This window comes from Cyprinodon tularosa, unplaced genomic scaffold (genome assembly GCF_016077235.1).
Source record: "Cyprinodon tularosa strain WSP-4 unplaced genomic scaffold, ASM1607723v1 ctg187, whole genome shotgun sequence".
Lineage (NCBI taxonomy): Eukaryota > Metazoa > Chordata > Actinopteri > Cyprinodontiformes > Cyprinodontidae > Cyprinodon > Cyprinodon tularosa.
The window spans coordinates 1780240-1801436 of NW_024038657.1; the positions used below are offsets into that span (position 1 = coordinate 1780240).

Sequence of the window (21197 nt, forward strand, 5' to 3'; positions counted from 1 at the left end):
TAAACATAATTTTACACTAACGCTTTAGTCAGTGAGCCCCAGGGCAGCGGTGGCTACAATTTAGCTTGCCACCATCAGTGTGTGAGTGTGAGTGTGAATGACTGAATGCAGTGTAAAGCGCTTTGGTCAAGTCTCTTGGCTTGAAAAAGCACGATATAAGTACAGGCCATTTACCATTTTTAAAAATTTGTTTTGAATGCATCTATTTTATACGTTAAATTTTTAAATAATAAATATAAGAAAAAATAGAAATTTTTTCCATTTTTAAATCTAAAGCTTTTTTTCCAAGTAGAGAACAACAGTTCAGTTTGGTATATAGATAATTTCCTGATTTAAATTTTTTACAGAACACCGGAACGGACCGTTTCTTTGTTTTTGTTTTTTGTGGCTTAATGAGAGAAGTGGGCTTTACCATATTAACAGGAGAAGCGGTGCAAGTGAAGTTAGACAGTGTCGTCAGACATCATGCTGTAATTTATAAATGTTTTAGATCAGGCAAATGGCATATGCTAACTCCTGGATCTATGTTCTTGGTAAGCTTCACCAAAAACTGGACCCTAGCTCAGTCTATCTCTGTAAATCTTCTCATTTTTACTCGCATTTTTAATGCTGATCTAACAATCATGTCATATCAATGAACGGTGGAACCCGTTGCAGATCAAAAGGTAAACGATGCCAACTACCAACCAACATGGTGCCTGCATCTGTAGAGGTCAATTGTCTGAAAAAGGCAGATAGAGTGCTTATCCAAATTATCAGACCCTGTCCAGTTTTCTAAAAACTCCCTAATTCAGCTTTAATATCCATCAAGCTATCCACCCATGCATCTGTCCGTCCATTCATCCGTCTGTCTGTTATTCCGTCCATCCATCCACGCTGTCTCTCTCCAGCAGTCTTTGGGCTAACGGCAGGGTATAACCTTAATAAGTCACCAGTCCATCAAAGGGCTGGTAAATCATCATAATTAATGCCTTCAAAGCAACAGTCTGTATGTACCAGTATTTTTATTCAGTTTACTGAGAATAGTACTGAAATAAATTGACTTATAATTTTATATTATTTCAATTTATTGAATATGATGGTGCATCAGATGCAGCAGTACAGTAATATATTATTTTATGAGGTTTTCCTTTATCAGATAATTTGATATTTAATTTATACCTCTAGGAAAACTTATCATACTTAACATAGACTGTTTGTAATGCTCTTCCAACATTAAATTATATATCAATGTTAAACTGATACAAAGCTCTTAAGGATGCACAAAGGTCAATGGAGACACATATCATCAAATTCTTCTTTAAAATAGATTCATTGAGATAAAATTATGAAAGACAATGAACTGAATCTATTTCTGTTTGAAAATCTTTATTTAAGAATAAGCTAATATTTTAATATTGAAAATGCTTGTTGATCTTCCTGTTTTTGACAGATGGTCTTTGAAAAGTGGTGTCTTCAGCTTCCTCACTCTGCTGAAAAAAACACAAAAGTATTTAGAAAAATATTCTCATGTAAGTTTAACTTTGAATGTACAGTAGGTATAAAACATCTACAGAGCCCTGTAAAAATGATACAATGCAGTAATATCAAAGGGAGGGGGATATCCAAAGGAAAAAGAAACACAAATTGTAGGAAAATAAAACCTTAAATAATGTAGCTGCAAAAAATGTGAACTTTTTTTTAAAACTGGGGATGTGGTAGTTCATATTTAACCACTACACTTAAAGCTGGATCTGTAAAGACGCGTCTTCATTTAAAGTTTTGGAATAAACTTAAGCTGTTCTAGTTGTTTATTCCCAAGAGGTCTCAGTCATATCTCAGGAGAAAAGCCATGGTCTGCAGTTTTCAATACATTTAGAATATCTTATTGTCAAAGGTATTGGTGAGGATAAGTTTTCAAAACATTTACCAAGGCATTAGTTAGGAATACACTAAATGTATTCTTTATCAATCAGGAAAACATATGGACCAACAGTAATATCCACAAGAACTGTATGTCCATCTAAAATTAATGAAAGCATAAAAACAGAATTGGTAATAGAGGTTGCTAAAAAGCCTATGGTGAAATTTATTTAGCAGCAGAAATTCTTGGTAAGTCTTGTTATATTATTCATGTCTGAGCTATAGGGTACAGTTATAAGAGGCCTTTTCTGAAAAGAAAACATAACATTTTGAAAAACTCATTCTACAAAAACCACATGAAAAAAGGTGTATTGTCTTACAATAAAACAGTTATACCTTGTGGCCACTATCCCAAAGGGACTGCTTGGCTTAAAACTGCTCATCCCTAAAATAAGACCATGCACTGTGATGTATAGTGGGGGAGCAGTCTGCGTCCTGAGACCGTCAAAACTATGGCCTCGTGAAATTAAAAGGAATTACAAAACAGCTAAGGTGGCAGAAAACATTCAGGTTTCATCTAATCTGTAGTGTCATACCAAACCAAAGTACAGATATAGATAGAAAAAAAAAAAAGAATAGTTTTTTTTCTTAGGGATATAGTTTAAAAATTGACTAGCCAGTCAATTTTTAAACAGACCTAACTCCAGTAAGAATCTTCATGTGGGATAGTGCTGGAGGAAGAACATAGCCTCCAACTTCAGAGCATTTTTGAAAACAAATGGAGTACTGCATTAAAATCAATAAAGCATTAATGAAAAGGTTTGCATATTAATGTATCATTTTTCTAACAACTCCACCACCTTTGCAAAAAATAGTTCATTTTGTTCTCAACTTAGTTTTGCAGGTAACAGGTCAGATCAAAACAGGAGGAAGATCTTAACAAAGCTTCACAAGCACTTGCCATTTTAACAGGGCTATTTGCACTTTTTATATCCAATGTAAGAGCGGCCTTGTTTTAGTCTTACCTTTAATACTGAGCACTGTGGAGCATTCAGCTCGTCCTAAGCTGTTTTCTGCAACAACGGTATACTCGCCTACATCTTTGGGACTAACACGAAGGATCAGCAAGGAGCAGACGCCACAGGTGTTGGAGATGTAATAGTTTGTATCTGTGTTTATATTGACATGGCTTCGATACCACGTGATACGAGGGGCAGGGTTTCCCCTCACTGCACAGCTCATATAGCATTCATAGCCCAGTGTTGCAGTTTGAGGCTTTAAAAGTACAATGAAGGTAGGAGTGCATCGTAGGTCATAGTCCTTAGTTTTTGGTTTAGTTATCACAATTTTTTCTGCAAAGACATGAGACAGTGTTGTAATAAATGTAACTAGTTTGTATACTGAGATACAGTAACATAGGATACATGAACACACCTTTCTTTTTTTCCGTCCCCCAGATTGGGGATTCTGAGGGTGCTGATGTACCCATGTCATTTTTGGCGTAAACTCGAAAATGATACTCCCTTCCTTGCACAATGTTGCAAACTGTGAACCTGTTATTGAAGAGCCTATCAGCCACTGTGGTCCATGTGTGCTTAGTGGAGTCCAATTTGGAAACTGTGTAATGGAGACGATCATCACGCTTCTCATCAGGAGAAGGTTGCCAGATCACAGTCACCGTTCCAGGAACATTCTCCTCTAGTTCCACTGGTCCAGGAGGCTTTGGATCATCTAGTAACATAATTCATAGTTTCACCAACATAAGACAATTTAAAGAGATCCAAAACTTACAGATAACAATGATAGCTTTACCTGTTACTCTTACTTCCATACGTAAGGTTTCCTGTCCAACAATATTTTTCACCAAGACAGAGTAGATGCCTGTATCAGAGCGTTCGGAGGTGGGAATCAATAGCTGAGATGAGCCATCAGAGTTACTGACTGTAGCACGTTTTGTCACTGGCACGTTGTCTTTTAACCATGTAATCTCTGGCCGTGGGGAGGCCTATTTAAAAAACAAAACAAAAAATAAAACAAGGCTGATCATACATACCCTTGCAAATTCATTTATTATCTTGAACTTTTTCCCTCTTGTCATATTACAACCAAAAACTTAAACACATTTATGACTTTTTTATGAAACAGAACAACAAAAATTGAGAAAAAAAAACGTTTTTTTTTTCTATTTCGTTTCTACAGTTTAAAATCTGATATCTGATGTGGCATGCATTTGTAATTAGCCCCATTAACTGTTATACAATGTGAAAGTCAAAGAACACAACAGATAAGATTTTTGGAGAACTTTAAAGCAGCAGTAGATTATAAACAATATCCAACACTTTGGGTATCAGATGACTTTTCTATTCGCCATCCAGAGAGAAATACTGGACAAGAATAAAGCAAAGACATAGAATGGCTGTAAACCTGGACTGGCTGGCTGGGATAAAGGAGCAGCTTAAAGGCAAATTGTAACGTTAGAGGGCCTGCTGTGATACACCTCTCATGTATGAAAGTCTGTGTACAGGGAAAGTTCTAGTCTTGCATTCCACATAAGAAATTGGCCACTTCTTCAGTGATTTCCAACCTTGCTCCTCAAACACTCTTGTCCTGAATGTTTTAGGTGCCATCTTGCTTCTATAAACCTGACTTATATGAATGAGTCAGATGAATGGCAGGTATATGAACGGGCTTCTTTACCACTTGAAGGGAGCTGGGGTGCTAAGGCAATATTTTGAATCAGGTTTGTTGGAAAAGGAACTCATCGGAAAAATTAGGTAGTTGTAAATTTGAGGACCAGATTTTGAAATATTAATTTAATTGATGGAACAAACATTTTCTGTTTTAGCATTTACAGAAACACTGCAATCACCCTGATAATATCACACCAACAGTGAAAGATAGTAGAACATCTTAAGAAGTATTATATTTTTAAATCTCCAATTACAAACGGCTAACTGTTATAATAGTTCTGATACAGCTAAATAGCTGAACAGATGTAAAAATTATGGGACATTAAAGCTAACAGAAAGTTTATAAGATGGTTGTCACTCTGTCTGCATCACATATCTTCAGACTCACACATGTGATTTTAATTCAGAATAATTCAGTGAGTAAAAATTTTTATTTTTTACAGAACTGGAAGCAATCCAGGATATTGTATCTCTCTGTGCACAACATCTTAAAAAATCATAGTATTAGTTTGTGATGTAAGCCAGTAGGAATACAGCACAGTGTTTCTTTTTTAATTCCGTTCAATGTATCCATATTGTGCCAAATCAAAACATGTGTGAGAAAAAGCATTTTAAAGAGACAATTCTATTAAGGCATCAGCCCTGCTAAAACCTCATAGAATACTTTAAAGTTTTGGGTTGTAACATGAAACAATAAATAAAGTAAATTTTATAAAAAATAAATAAAAAAAAATCCTTACCAATGACTAGAGTAAATCTTACCTCAAAGCTTACTGTTATTCGTACAGAGTTCCCTGCCCTCACAACCATGAAACTCTTCATCTTGTTGTTTGTGAACCTTGGCCTTACTTTATTAGGGACAACAAAATCGGTTTTAGTTTAATTCAAGGTAAACATGGAAGGCTAGATTTAAGTGCATCATAACAGTAAAATGTAAAGTTATAATTATTTGATGACATACCAGGCAAAGGCATTGCAAGAATATAATTTGGCAGCTCCTCGGGTATGCTTTCTCCCCCATCATTTACTGCAATGACTCTCACCCAGTACATTTCCATAGACCTAAGGCCTTTCACATTAAATGAAGTCATAATAATAGGGGTGCTGTTACAACGGGACCATTCAATGCGATCTGCCTGACGAATCTCCACAAAATATCCTTTAGCTTCATCCTGTATGCCTGGTTTATCCTCAGGTTTGGTCCAAGTCACAACCATGTTGGTGTAAGATGTTTCTGTCACCTTCAGGCCTATAACTTTACCAGGAGGCTCTATACGAATACAAAAAAATGTTTTAATTAATACAGGCTTATTATGATCAGTAACTTCAACAATAATTTCTCACCATACATATTTTTTAACAAAATATTTGTAATACGTACTTTTAGGGTCCCGCGCAAAAACAAATTCTGATGCGTTGCTAAATTCACCAGCTCCTGAGAGGTTTATGGCACAAACTCTGAACTCATATGCCATACCTTCCACAACATCCCTCACTGCATACTTTTTCTCTACAAGCCATTTAAAGCAAAAAAAAAAAACAAATACAAATTTACTTATATTCTCATGCTATTTGCATATACTGTAAGTAGGTATCCATACAGCAAATACCTTTTATTATCTCATCTGGTGCATTCACAGCAGTCCAAAGATTACTTCCTTGTTTGCGTTTTTCTAAAATATAGCCCAAAAGACGTGACCCTCCAGTAATAGCTGGTGAAGACCAGGAAAGTTTGATACATTCCTTAAATGCACTGACCACCTTTGGGGGAGCTGGAGGGCCTGGAAAAGCTGAACAATGCAAAACAAAAAATATTTCCCTTCATGTTACTCAATCCACATTTATTCATAATAGAAACTTGCAAAATTAGCTATATCTAACTCTGGATTTATCTCTTAAATTTAGTTTCTGATTTTTTATTTTTTTTTTTACAAATAAACACATTCCACAAATTGTTCTAACATTGTTTTAGCTTACCAACTCTGCCAGCTTGCATTTCGTCAGTTTCCATCACTTCACTTATTCCCTCTGAAGTTACTGCCCAGATGCGGTAACAGTACTTCCGTCCACGATCAACATCTGTGTCCCGATAGATGGGCCCGCCTGGGATTTCACCAATTTTCTTCCAGGTGTTTCGTCTCACTTGCTGACGCTCCAGTATATAGTTAGTCACAGGTGACCCGCCGTCATCCTTTGGAGGCCGCCACTTAAATTCAATGCATGATGCTGAACTCTCAGTGACCTCTGCTGGACCCATGGGGGAGGATGGCTTGTCTAAAACATTAAATACTTTATGAAGCTTGAAGTATATTGACTACTTATACATAAGGAGTTACAATGGTATTTATTTTATAAGGGTATAAAAAAAAATCTAGTGTTTTTCGTAGTCACATCCACACTTTCATCTCTATATTTATCTAAATATATATTCAGAATTTAAGGAAACAGTGTCATATGTTTACTCCAAGAAGTACCAGAATCTAGTATTAATCTAGTTTTTTAAACTAAAACTTTGGTCCAGTTAGAATTTTAGAAATCTTACTTTCAACTTTTTGACTGATTAAAACAAAGGCCATTTTTAATAGCCTGTCCAGATCATCTTTAAATGGCTTCTATTTAGAAGAAAACATGTTTTTTAGTTCTATATTGTTTTATTGGAGTTTTATTAATATCTTAATATGTATTTAGACATAAATATCTTAATTATTGTTCTTTTTTATGATTTTTTTTTTTCATAATGCATCTCTTTTTCTTCATAAGATTATACCATGATTATGCTTTAACTTTTATTAGTAAGGTGATAGTTAGGATTTAGTAATAATTTAGCGGCCTAAAAAGGTGGTGTTGAGATGGGTCTTAAATATGTCCATCGCACTTACAATATATTTTTTAAGTAAATCTTATGAGTTGTTTTTTTCAGTCAAAGCAGCCTTTCACTTAATGCTGTAAGATTTGTGTTTTTGTTTTGTAAGGGGATAGACTTAAATACAATCTTTACTACTAGCTGTGTGATTTTTGATACCATTATGTCTGTTATCTGCCTCATTAATAAAGCAAATCCACTTATTATGTTAGTTTCACTTATTGCTTTCTGCATTGTTGTAAGTTACTCACCAAGAACAATAAGCTGTGATACTGCTTCCGTAAAGCCGTGGTCGTTCCTTATCTTTATCTTGATCTCTCCAGTGTCCCTTCTCTGGCATCTAATAAGGAGCAAGCGACTGTGACTTGCAGATTTTTCAATTCTTATACTGTTGTCATCTTGCAGCTCATCGCCGTCTCTGTACCACTGAACTTTAATAGGTTTGTGGCCAATGAACTGCAGTTTGAAGATGGCGTTGTGTCCCACTTTAAGTGTCAAAGGCCTGGTGAAGGCACTGAGGTCTTCTGGGTCAAACCTCGGAGGATCTAAAAATATCAGTCCTATTAGATTGATTTCAGAGTTTTGACATTATTATTTTTTTTATTGACAATCAATCAAACCTCTGATGTTAATCATTGCCTCTGTCTTACGACCATCTGCTTCAAAGCGATATTTCCCAGAGTGCTCCACACTGCACTGCATTATTACTAATTTATGGATGGATCCATTCATAGTGATAGAAATATTATCATCTGGGTATATCTGTTAAGATTAAAACCAAAAAGATAAAATATCTCAAACATAGCAATTGAAAGTTATTAAAGCGAGAAACACTGCAATGTCAAATGTGCTACTATTCTAAAGCATTTAGAAGGAAAAACCTTTTTCCCATCTCTAAACCAGACTCCTTCACAGTCATCACGGCTGAGCTTGCATGTTAACTCAGCACTCTCATGGATAATTGCATCGATATCTGACAAACCCTGGATGAAGTGAACGCCTGGATCTAGGGAAATCAAGAAAAAGCCAAAAGTTTAGCTTAGTTATACTGTACATTTCATAACAAGAAAATTCAATCATATTTTCATTTAAATTTCTTTAAAGCCATTCGCCAACCATACATAACATCATCATTAGTACTGACTGGTTAAGTGCATATCATAGATATATGTAAAAGTACAGTGGAGGTTTTCGCGAATATCTGAAAAGACCCACCCTCTTCATTTAAAAAGAAGAGTTGCATATGCACATTCCTGTACCCAAGAGGGCCCGCCTATTGAACACGTGTGCGAGAACGCACAAGCCCATTTTTCCTCTTGAACGCTCTGCTTAAAAGTTACTGTTTGCATGCTTCACACAAGCTTACTTTCCAAAAGAATATGTGAAATTTTTCCACTATGTCAGACTTACCACCGATAAGTGAAAATGGGGACGAGCACGTAGCACGGCATTGTGTAAACATACTACCAGAACGATTACAATTAGGGGATCACTCATTTTGATGATCCATCAGAAAAAAAGAGTATCCTCCACTATTACTTCAACATTACACCTCTTACATGGTGGGACATTTATCATCTGGTGACAAGTGGGTATCTATAAAGTACTGTAGGCAAACTGAAATGACTAGTAGGTACAGCTAACAAGAGCTACTCTGCATTGGTCAGTATAAGGCTATATGACTTAAATAAACAAGCATAAATTTTTATATATCTTTGCTTCACATTCATTGCAAACATAGACCCCAGATGGTACTGATTTTTTTTTTTCCTGAAACTTTAAAAAACAAAAACTACAGTTTGATTATTTGTAACTGCTTATATGTGCTGCATCGTTTTTTCTACTGCTCTTTGTGTAATGTATGTTTTTCTTTGTCAGAGAGTATGGATTATAATACATTCTGAGGAATAGAAACTAGTATATATGTTGTTCTTTGAGATCAGTGCTCCTTTAAATAGTCTCCCCTTTATTTCAAGGCAATCAACAGTATACAATATGGATATTTCGGGAAAAAATATTTCCATTCAATGAAAGTTGTCTTTTAACTCACAGCACATAAAATATCTAAAATATTCCAATGTCATAACACCTTTAAGTGTAAAGTGGAGTCATTACATAAAGGTCTTGTGGAGTCTTCAATTTGTTCATCCATGTATGGTAAAAAAGGGTATATGACCACACATTGTAAGATTCATGTAAATCTATTACATTGCAAATTCCCATTTTTAGATAATTTTAACACACACCTGTTAAATAAACCTTACCATATTAGTTTATATGACAAAGCTTATTTATTTGAAATAAATAATTATCAGGTTTATGTATTAAGTATTAATAAAGTAAACTTACTCAAAATTAATACAAATTAGTGTATTTATTTCAAATACATAGCAATTATTCTTTGAATTGAATAAAATGAACCAGAATATTATGCAATTTAACCAAAATAAACTTTATGAATTTGAAATAAATACACTCATTAGTATTCATTTGATCAGGGATCACTTATTCATTAAAAAACATAAATCTGCCCTTTACGTAATTTACTTATAAAAGCCATATTAAATTAATGAATGGGGATCATGGAAGGTTTGTTTAATAGGTTTGTGTTGAAATTATAAATGAGGAACTTGTATGTAAAAAATTTACACAATTCTTAAAATTGTGTTGAAATATATCTGTGACTGTAGCAATCTTTAAAATCGCTCTACAGTAAGGAAATTTTAATTACATTTGGTGGTAATGTTATTAAATAACTAACCTCAGTGTAAAAGATGAATGAACCACAGTTGAAAGTTGGCTGATAAATGCTCCCTAAGAAAAATCAAGTATTATAGAAACATAATTTGCTGTAACTAAATGATTACTCACCAATCAGGGAATCTGTAATCAGAGGGACTTGTCTTTTACGTCGTGGGTGGTTGAAATCGCTGCTCATGTTTTCATCCTCTTCACATTCACCATGGTCTTCAGAAATGAATACAAAAATGTATATTATTGTCATGGTTTTTAATCTATTCAAGCAGTTGCATCTTAAAGTCGCCATGATGTAGCTCCACATATCTGCCAACAACGGTGGGTAGAATTTAAGTATCATAATTCTAACTGAACTAAAATCCGTCCTTCTGTTTTAATGTTTTATTTTTTAACCCACTGTAGTAATTTCAGGTATAGTAAATAGACAGTAAAAAGTAGATATTGCTACTGGAGGTACATTGCTCTCTCCTTACATAAATAATTCAGTCTTTCAGTCCCACCTCTGCCTCAAAACTGCCAAACAACTTGTCTTAATGTGAATAAACCTGGGCAATTAAAAATCTGTTTAAATCTGTTTATTCATTAAATATTGAGAGATATTGAGGTGTGTACTACTGCTCTGACCATATAATCTTTAATGTTGCCTTTAATCAAAACAACAATTCCATGCAGTATGAGGAATTTATGATATAATACCATTGACAGAATTTTTCTCTGTTGTGATTTCCTTTAAAACGTGTTGCCGTTTTCCTTGGTCAGCAGAGCCTTCGTTCTCATCAGTGTTATTTAGTTCATCACCACTTTGTTGTCCATTATCTGTGAGAAAGAAAGTATTCTTCAAATATTTTGGAAAATGCAAAAGAATTGCATTTCTGCTTGATTGCAAAATATGCCCAACAATCATTTGTAAATAAACTGTGAAATTGACTGGGATAATGACCTTTTACAAGAATGGAAGCAAAAAGTTTTATTTGCTATCTAAGATGAAATTGCTTCTAAAGTTTTTCCTTACTCCTTTGATAGTTTATTTTCCTTGCAAACATTCACTTGTGTTTTTCTTTTATTGCAATGTAAGTCAGTAAGTCAGTTTGTATATTACTGCAAAGCTGAGAATGAAACATCTCTAGTGGAACTGTACAGAGTTCAATAGGCATTAAATCTGAAGCTTGTGGAGAATTGTTTGATTACCATCAGGTGGAATTTTGACAGCTGTTGCAACACTACTGTATGGCAGCTCATAACCCTTTTCAAATCGTAGTTTTGTTCTTTTAAATTACAGACGATTTTATAAGATCAGAATCCATTTGATACCTGATGTCGCTTCTTTCCAGTGGACATTCTTTGTTTTCCTCTGAGTTCTTGCTTCCTTATCCAAACTCCTTTTTCCTCTGAATTGACTCTGTTGTTCAACATCATCACATTGATCTATATAATCTGCAGACAAACACAAACCCATAGTATATTTCTGAATATAAAAATAAACAATGGAGAGAACAAAGTTGAACTATTTTCACATGTCATTAAGGGAGCAGTTTTACTTTCTCTGAGATGTTTGTCACCGATTACTTCACTCTCTGCCTCTTGATCTTGTTGAGGTTCCCCTTTATTAGAATCTAGCAATAATTAAATATGAGAGACAGCTTAGCTCTGAAATCAGTGCTATTAAAGTTATAGTTACTGATACTCCAAAATGAAAGGCTCTTTTTTTATGCAGATAAAAAAGAAGAAACAAAATGTTTCTGAAACCCTTTCTCAGTAATTTAAATGAATATATAGAGTAAATGGTCTAACTTTAAACATCAGATAGCTAAATATTCATGAATTAAATAATTTTAAAAACTCAATAGGTTAAGGAAGTTGATTTAAAACAAACCTGACCTGTTCCTGTGTTAGAACCGATTTGATCTTTGTGGTGTATTTTCTTGATTAGATTATCATCTCTCACTTTTTCTTCTACTTCTGTCATACCATAATCGGTAGAGGTTGTTATGGTGGCACCTCTGGTGTTTTTTCTCTCTTTAAATAGAAAACAACCCAAATCATCTTAACTGTCTAAAAGCTAAAAATGTGTAACAGTTCACAGTTTACTGTAGCAAAGAGGAAAAAAGCAACAATTATTTGTTTTAGCCTAAAGATCCTTTGTAACACTCATTTTAGCCAGCTGTGGAACTGGATTTATAGGATCTTACCTGTCATTGTATTGAAACCAACTTGACCACTCTGTTCTTTCTTTATTAGGTCCCCTTCTCTCAGTTGCTCTCCTGTCTCTATCACATCAAAATCTCCAAATGTTGATTCAACATCATCTTTGGTATTTTTCCTTTCTTTAAAAATAAGGGAAAAAAAGAACATCTATATTAAAGAATTTAATAGCTAAATATCAATGAATTGATTCCAGCAAAGTGGAAAAATCTTCAACAACATCTATAATAATAACATTCATTTTTAGCAGATTGGGGAACTAGAATTGTTGGGTCAAATATAGCCTTTACCTGGAATTATACAAACAACTTGATCTTTGTTGTGGAATTTCTTCTTTAGGTCGCCTGTTCTGAGTGGTTGTTCTGCTCCTGTTTCATGCCCAGAGTACTCCATTGCTGTTAAAGTGTTATCTTTTGAGTTAGCCTTCTGCGTTTTACCAGTTTTTTCACTTTCACCACGGTGCCCAACATGGGGTAAAATATCCTCTCTCGGTTTTTCTGTTTCTGAGTATTTTCCTTTCACAGCTTTTAAAATCTTCTCCATTTCCTCTTGAATTTTCATCTGCTGTTCTTTAGCCACTTTTTCCAAGTCGCTCTGAGCTCCAGCAGCTTTTGCGGTTTTATGGATTAATTTCGTACCACCATCTGCAGGGTTGTGCTGATCTTCAAGCATATGAGGCACAACAACAACAAAAAATACATCTTTTTAACAATCGCTTACCCCAGTACCGTGGCTTTTATTATATAATTATAGCATACCTTCCACCACCAGCCATGCACTACAGGATATTATTCCTGCAATAGCAGAATAGATTCCCTTGTCCAGTTTAGTGCAGTTCCTGATGAGGAGTCGATGAATGAGCTTGTTGTCAGATACAGTTATACTGTATTTCTCCCCATCTTCCAGAACAATGCCTTTTTTTATCCAAGTGATTTTGGGTAGAGGGTGCGTTAGCACACACTCGAAGAGAGCATCATCATTTTCTTCAGCTTTAATCTCTTGAATTTTTATCATAAAATCCACATTGGACACTAGAAGGCAATTGGCACATACAAAAGATGATAACCCCTTTTATTAAAAGTGTTACACGTAATACCTACAATTATTGGTATGCTTTCAATATGACTGCATAAAGAAAACAGAAAGTGCAATTTTTAAAGAGGTCTTAAACCGAATTTAATTTGTAACTTACATTTGAACCCTGTAAGTAAAATGTCTTTTTTAGGACTGGCGTGATTTAGCTGTGTGTTGTGGCGGTTAGCCTCCTCAGGGTCACCTATATATATTCCTCTGTCACTTTGTACCAGGCCTTCAATTTTGATGCAGCTTTTCGTCCCAAAACTCTGATTACCCTGTTCTTCTGGAACACTGTCCCAGGAAATCATAATATCCTGCAACAGAGGCACAGAGGATTTTGCCAAATATTTGAGCTAAAATCCCAACTTCAGTCAAGCAAATACTTCTGTGAAGCATGTGTTCTGACTTAAAAGAAAGAAAAAAAACATTATGAATGGGACAGCAGTCAGAGTAACGCTGCCATGGATTTGGATAGTACTGATTCAATGGTCACACCGATGTTAAATTGCATTTTGAAATATTATTACAGCTTCAACATTTTTAATGCAAAATTATGATAAATGAAATAATACATTGAAACTAACTAAAAATATATATTAAAAAGGTTGTCAAAAATTTATATAATTTAAAATGTTTAAAAATAGGTTTCACCAGAACTTGTTAAATTAATTAAAATAATTATGGTAAGTTGGATACTGTTTTATAGTTTGGAGTTACAGAAAGGAACACAGATTGTCCACAAATCATAAATAGAAACAGATGGTGTAAAGGGGCGTGTCTTTCTTGCTTTTAATAAACCTACACGCTCTGCTGCAGTAGTGAGCCTTTTAGATCTCTTCCAGGGGGAGAGCACTGATTTTCTTTTATGTGCTAACCACTCACTAGGGAGCTACTCTGTCAACCATTGATACAGTATATGCTCTTCTTTGGTTGTGTCTGGGAACCAAATTACATCCAAATCGGGTCATCTCTTCTGGTGCTTAACTTGCGTCCTGTGTGAGTTTAAATGAAAGTCGGCAGCTGTGACGGCATAAAGAAGCTTGCATGTAAAGCACCAAAGTTATATTTTTTAAGCAGTGTGATTATAACAGTAAGCTCATTTTAAACAAAGTTTTACTGTTACTTATGTTGTTACATGTTACTGAATGAATACATTTCTAAAAGAAAAATGTGGGAAGGAAAATATCAGCTTGCATACCTTCTGTTTGTCTTTTTCCTTCTTTTTCCTCTTCTCTTCAAGCTTCTTCAGGATCATGTTTAAATCCACGACACCGTATTCAGAACAGATGCTTTCATAGTCTCTTTTATCTGCATTTAGCATTACATCCCAGAAAGTTTCATCATTCTCACCACCTGGCGTCTGTGCTTTACTGTAATATTGGGCAAATACTAAATGTCATGTATTATAATAAATGCGCTTTATAATACCATTTCAGACCAAACATGCTTGTATTGAGTTGCTTGGGATGCTTACCTTTTCTTTAGCAGTTTTCTGAAATCTTCAGGATTTGTTGAGACTATAATGAAAAAGAACTACTACTTGTCACTTTTTTACACTGTGTATTATAAAGTTTTTCAACTTCTACTTCACAAAATGTAAAGTTTTTACTTTTATTACCACACTGATTATTTCAAATCATCACACAACCTTTAATATCAGAAATAGAGAGCCCATTTAAATATATATATATTTTTTCAAATTTATATTTTTGATATGAGTTAACCGTGGGTAAAAACATTTCTACTGAGTGTCATTTCCCTATTCACACCATGGGTAGATTCCTGCCCTCTGGTACTGAGAGAAATTCACATAAATGAAAACCGTCACGCAGAATAAAGTAGGCTAAAAATTGCGCACCTCATGTCTTGATGTAAATAAAATAAAAAAATAAAAAACGTGATATATAAATTTACTGATGAGTATTTGTTTAGAAAGGGTGTACATTAAACTGAAAGTAACATGTTTTGTAACTATGGTGATACTTTGAGAACTTTTTGTCTTCTCTAATTTTTATAGGAGCTCACTGATGGCTCGTCCAGGACAGGGTTCCCAATCATTGCAGCCTGTAACCCCAAAAAGGACAATGCAACATACTAGTGATCCCATAAAAATATTAAGATTACTTTAGTCTATATTTACTCATACATATAAAGTAAAGCAGTTATATTAATTTTTAATAAATATTGAAATGTATTTTTTAACTATTTACTTTATAATTTACTTTATTTACTGATTACATATTTTAAAATGTAGCTGTATATTTACAACTTAAAAACAAGTATTAAATTCATAAATAATTGTTAGATCTACTTCTTTCATAGTTATTTTTTTGGGGGGGGGAAATCCTAAATGTACCTTAGGGATTACATCACATTCACAATGATAATGAAAACCATCTCTTGAACCCCCTTTTGGTTTATTGTGACCCAAGCAGGAGTCCCAACCCCTATTGGGGATGATCTGTTCAAGGAGGTCATGAAAGAACCAATTATAGGCCTCATTTGGCTAAGTTAAACCAATCGTGAGTAACTTTAACCGCTAATAGGGCTAGATCTGTAACTTCTAGGATTAGGACCCCTAAGACAACTGGAAATTCTGTACTCTCACAACATTAAGTGGTCTCCCTATTTTTTATTTATTTTTTATTTTTTTTATCAATTGTGTAGACCCTCCACTATGACTTAATCATGCAAAAGAAAACTTTTTCGTGGGAATGTCAAAGACTAATTGTGATCTGTGCACCAAGACACTACAAGAAGTATATAGTTTTAAGAGCCAAATGGTCTTAATATATTTAGCTTGGATAACTTTTAAATTGATTACATTGCAAAACTCTACATAAAACAACTAATTGAATACTGCTTTTTTGCTTAGTCAGATTATCTTTGTCTGGATTTTAGACAAAGATTTAGACAAAGATAATATTTTGGTGTTTTTCATGAACCAAAATGGGAGATAAATAATATCTCACATAACTGTTGGTGAATTAACAGATATTCAAGCAGTTTTTTTAGCTGTATGGTGAATAACTTTTGTTTTGGGGCTTGATTGGTAAGATAGCAAAAGAGAAATTAATTACTGTCTTGTAAATGATTTGTTACCCTTCTCAAGTATTTTGTACAGTCATACAGGATATAATACTTTGGATAATGCTAAAGATATTCATACTGTAGTTTTCTTTTTCATCCACAGTGGAGAGGTTCTGCTTCTGTAAGCTGCAAAAATCTTATAATGGATGAGTTATTCTGCTTATACAGTAGTGCAAATGTATATATATATATATATATATATATATATATATATATATATATATATATATATATATATATATATATATATATATATATATATACTTAATTGCCCACATAAAGCAGTTTACAATTAAGAATATAATCTTGAATAGTTCTTACCATCAAACACGTTTAACGTTGTGGTGCAGACAGCTTTGCCGCATTCATTCACAGCATAACATTTGTACGTATCGGCCTCCACTGCAAATACTTTGTGAATCTGAAAATGCATATTCCTACTTTAGAGCTTTTTTTTTAGTATTTTATCAAAGTGTGCATTCCAAAAAAAATTCAGCTGCTTACCTCTAATATGTGTTCCCCTGTTGATTCATCATATCTCCTTTGAAACCTCTCCTTGTCTGCTAAAGGTCCTTTAGCTCTTCTCCATGAAACCTCTGGCTTCGGCTCCCCTGTCACCACAGCCTTGAAAACAGCTAATTCTCCTAATGGAAATTTTAGGAGAATATTTTATTGTTCTGGTTTAAATACAACTGTGTTTTAGGTCATAATAGGGTATTAATACAAGACATTAATTCATATATGTTGTAGTTCTTTTTTATTTTGTTGGAATGTCTTTGTTAGATGTGAATGAAAAGCAGCTTAAAGACATTTATTTAATTGTTTTTTATTAAATTAAAAAACAAACCTTCCTTGACCGTAACTGGCATGGGTTTACAGCGGAAGTCTGGGGTGCTTTTTCCCTCAGGCAAAGTTGATGTATACTGTGTGATCATCACCCCTGGGGTCTTGGATCTTCTGCGGATTACAGCTAAGTGGAGTTAAGAGAAGATTAAGAGAATTATTTAATCAATAAAGTTTGTCTCCTTCATTTTCATATGAACAGACCAATTGTGCTTTCTTATTTGCTTTGCTTCTGCTTTGGCAGCAAATGGGAGATCTGGGAACAGAGTTTGCATTTACTGCCAGTAGATGGCAGAAGACATGTTACTAATGACTGCGTCCACTGAATATTGTACAATTCAGTAGTAGTTATACTTACACATTTATTGCAACAATAAAATTAAATGTATTTTATAATGAAAAATTAAGCATGATATTAAAATTCTATTCTAAAAGACTTCCAACAGGTAAAGATTTATTCTTTTTATTTTTCCCAAGGCCACAATCTATCCTATTTGTGGGGCAGCAAGAAGAAATAGTATTGCTAATTTATTCAGTCAACAAAATTCTTATAATCAGAATCACTTTCTGAGCATTGCTTTTACAGTATTGACACCCTAGACCAAACTTGAAAAAAAGTAAAAACATAAAAAATTAGGATTTTCACGTGCACAGGACTGGGGATTTATGTATAGGTGATATGTTTTACATTAAGTGAGTGCTGTAAACATCTGTTAGAGGATATAGACTTATCAGATCTTTCCTTGTCATAAAAAACAACAGCGGATTGGAGATGGCAAGAGAAATATATATATATATTTACTCTTTCATATCACTACTTCGACACTTTAAAAAATAGGTGTTTGGCCTAGAGGTCAGAGCAGTGCTCTTGTGCTCTCAGAAGGTTGTAAGTACCCGGTTTGATCCCTACAGCCTGCTTTCTTGGTCTCTAAGCAAGACCCTTAACCCTCCCTGGGCGCCACACAATGGCAGCCCAGAGCTCCCTAAGGGGATGGGTTAAATGCAGAGAGTTAATATCTCCATTGTGAGATCAATACATTGTAATTTCTATCATTGCTCTCTATAAGAAGCATTGAATTTTGTACAATTATTGTGCCTCAAAATGTTAGTTTATTAAAACCAAGATTATAAGCATGCAACATTTAAGAGATAATTCATCTTACCTGACTTATTGCCAGACACCTCATTAAAACGCTGAATGTACTGATGAACTATGGAGAAACCTGAATTAAATAAACAAAAAATAAATAACTATAGACCACATCATATCATCACAATTGTGTGGTAACACGCTGTTTTTGTTCGACATCACTTTTTCTGTAATCTGTGTGTTTGTTTGAACACATGGCAGTGTCAAAGCAGTCTGTTTGCAAACTTTATTTGACACTATTTCCATGGTTCCTTGCATTTGGCAGTGTGTGTTGGAGATTCATTGGAAGAAACTGGGAGAATTTTACATGAATTAAAGGGAAATACTCTACATGATGGTCTGGTGGCTAACTGGCCTGACTTCTTCCCCCTTGCCCACATCTTGGGAAAAGTTGTAAAAAGCAAGAGTTGATCTGTAAACAGAAAGAGATATGTGTTATTAGACATAATGAAAATAGAGATAAGTCAAGTGATGAAAAAATAAAATAAAATTAAGACAATAAGAGTTGAGGTTTAGGTTATAATCGTTACTTTGCTTATTATTCCAAATCTCACTTTTCTGTTTGATTGTTAACTGTTATATTTGCTCATAATTATATACAAAGTATTTACACTGCAGCGCATTACTACAGCGACAAAGTACCCTCTTTACTTTTTAAAGAGAATTTGGACATATTATAAATCATCTTCTAAAGTGCTGACTCTCCAGTCCAAAGTTGCACAAAGAGTTTTGCAGCAGAGTGCCTTAGATGAAAGTTTACCTGGTGTCTCTGCTTCATTGAGCCTTTCAACAATCTAAGATTTATGAAAGTAAAAATCCATATCCCCTTGCACCTCAACCATTTCTCTGGAACATCCATGACCTAACTGTGTATTGATAGATTGATGCAATCTCCATTGTGCTGAAAAGGAAAAGAACGGCGCTTTTTTGCCATTATCCTCATCCACTTCATTCTTCTCTACTTTTAAGATTTTGACATTCCTAAACTAACCTTTATGTGAGTTCCAATTAGGGCTGAAACAACTAATTTGATTGATTGTGATTAAACGATTATTGAAATAATCATCATCTAATTTAGTAATTGATTAATCGTTAACTGGAGTATAGAGACTGTAAGATAAGCTTTTAGCTGACAAATCAACCCATTTAGCACAGCAGTAATTTTAAAATTGTAAAAGAATATGTAAACATATGCTCTATCCAGAACTCCTCAAGTGGAAATGTTTTAGTCTCACCTGGTTTAATTTTGTTAATAATTTTCTTTATGGAACTTTGGCTATCTGATTATTACTCAATTAATTGAAAAAGTAATTGAGAGAATAATTGATTTGCTAAATAAACGTTAGTTGCAGCCCTATTCCCTATCAATTAGGATGCATGATAGTGACTGATAAAATAATAATATAATATAATAATAATATCTGTTGCAATAAAATGACATTTTTACTTGCTTTAAAATCTCTCTGTGACCTTTCCCACTTTGAGCACTGAGTAATATATGCCATGTTTGTTCATATGCTGCAGTAAGACTCCCACTAAACAGACTGAAACTACTATTGGGATGCCAATTTAAACTCATTGAACTCACCGTATCATTCCCAACAAATACTGCACTACAAAGAGTTAAATAGGTCAATTTAGAATCTGTTTGTGTTGCTTTTTTTATTTAAAAAGATGAAGTTAACCTGTTGGTGTATTGTTCTGCAGTATGTGTATACTTTTTTGTTTTGTTTGTTTCTGATATAATTTATCTGAATCTTACTTGTAGGAATTACATGGTAGACTTAACTTTACAAGGAAATATCTGATTTAGCAAGTGACAAAAAAAAATGTTGACACTATGAGTCTTGTGAGTTTATACAAAATATTAATGCGGAAAATAATCTAATCTAACAGCAGATCAGAAAATAACTTTTAGAGTACTCTTGTTTTGGAATTACTTGTCATTTTCATTAGTTGGTTGATATATTGAAGTACTTAGTAATATGAGTAAATTAAATAATTACAGAATATATATTCTCATTTTAGTAGTTTTTTTTTTTTTTTTTTTTTTTTTTAGATCTTTCTATATTTAACTTAACAGGGTAAAATAGCCAAAGTCTATTTTTAAGAAAAAAATGTGTAATTCTTGAGCCATGCATTCAGTAAAGCTTATCAATGTCTTTAATGTGATCCTCTCAGATATAAGAATACCTAAGTCATATATACAAAGAAAAGAGTTGCTCACCTGTCTTCAGTTGTGTTCTAACACCGTCAACCGGTTGTTTGTTGTGTTGTAAATGTCCTCCCTCTTATTGAATGTTTGACTAAATGACAAAAGGACTGGTAGATGTTTTTTGGACTGGCTGCTTGGAAGCATCCACTCTGTTTGACTGTTCAAAACTGAGCATGGTTGGGTTATATTATGATGGGTGATGTGGGTGAGGGTTGGGGTGAGACTGAATAAGGGGGGTCTTGGGGTGGGAAAAATGATTACCATGTGGAAAAGTGTGTGTGTGTGTGGGTATGTGGGGGGTGCTTATGTCCTGTAGTAATTATTGAAAGACCTGATCATTTAGAGGACAGCTGCAATTCTTTTACTGATTATTTTAGATTTAACTAAATGCATGTTTGTGACAAAGTCACTCCAAGGTTGTTCATGTCCACAAGTTTTGTTAAACTAAACTAGTGGTTTTAACCAGTT

General features: G+C 34.1%; 1 protein-coding gene across 1 annotated transcript; it reads right to left on the minus strand.

Annotated features, from left to right (window-relative positions):
- Positions 1-1349: 1349 nt before the first annotated feature.
- On the minus strand, positions 1350-20922 carry LOC119781985 (immunoglobulin-like and fibronectin type III domain-containing protein 1). The gene is made up of 29 exons (XM_038282649.1): positions 20742-20922; positions 18846-18926; positions 18528-18587; positions 17369-17491; positions 17026-17165; positions 16843-16942; positions 14906-14948; positions 14630-14801; positions 13547-13745; positions 13113-13385; positions 12645-13016; positions 12342-12476; positions 12031-12168; positions 11691-11765; positions 11464-11586; positions 10847-10968; positions 10267-10384; positions 8277-8401; positions 8016-8157; positions 7647-7940; positions 6510-6806; positions 6143-6322; positions 5914-6042; positions 5494-5802; positions 5295-5380; positions 3655-3847; positions 3277-3573; positions 2868-3194; positions 1350-1472 (listed from the first exon to the last, which is right to left on the minus strand). Exons 2-29 carry the CDS (start codon positions 18892-18894, stop codon positions 1465-1467), a joined length of 4629 nt encoding a protein of 1542 aa, XP_038138577.1. The 5' UTR covers positions 18895-18926; positions 20742-20922; the 3' UTR covers positions 1350-1464.
- Positions 20923-21197: the final 275 nt, after the last annotated feature.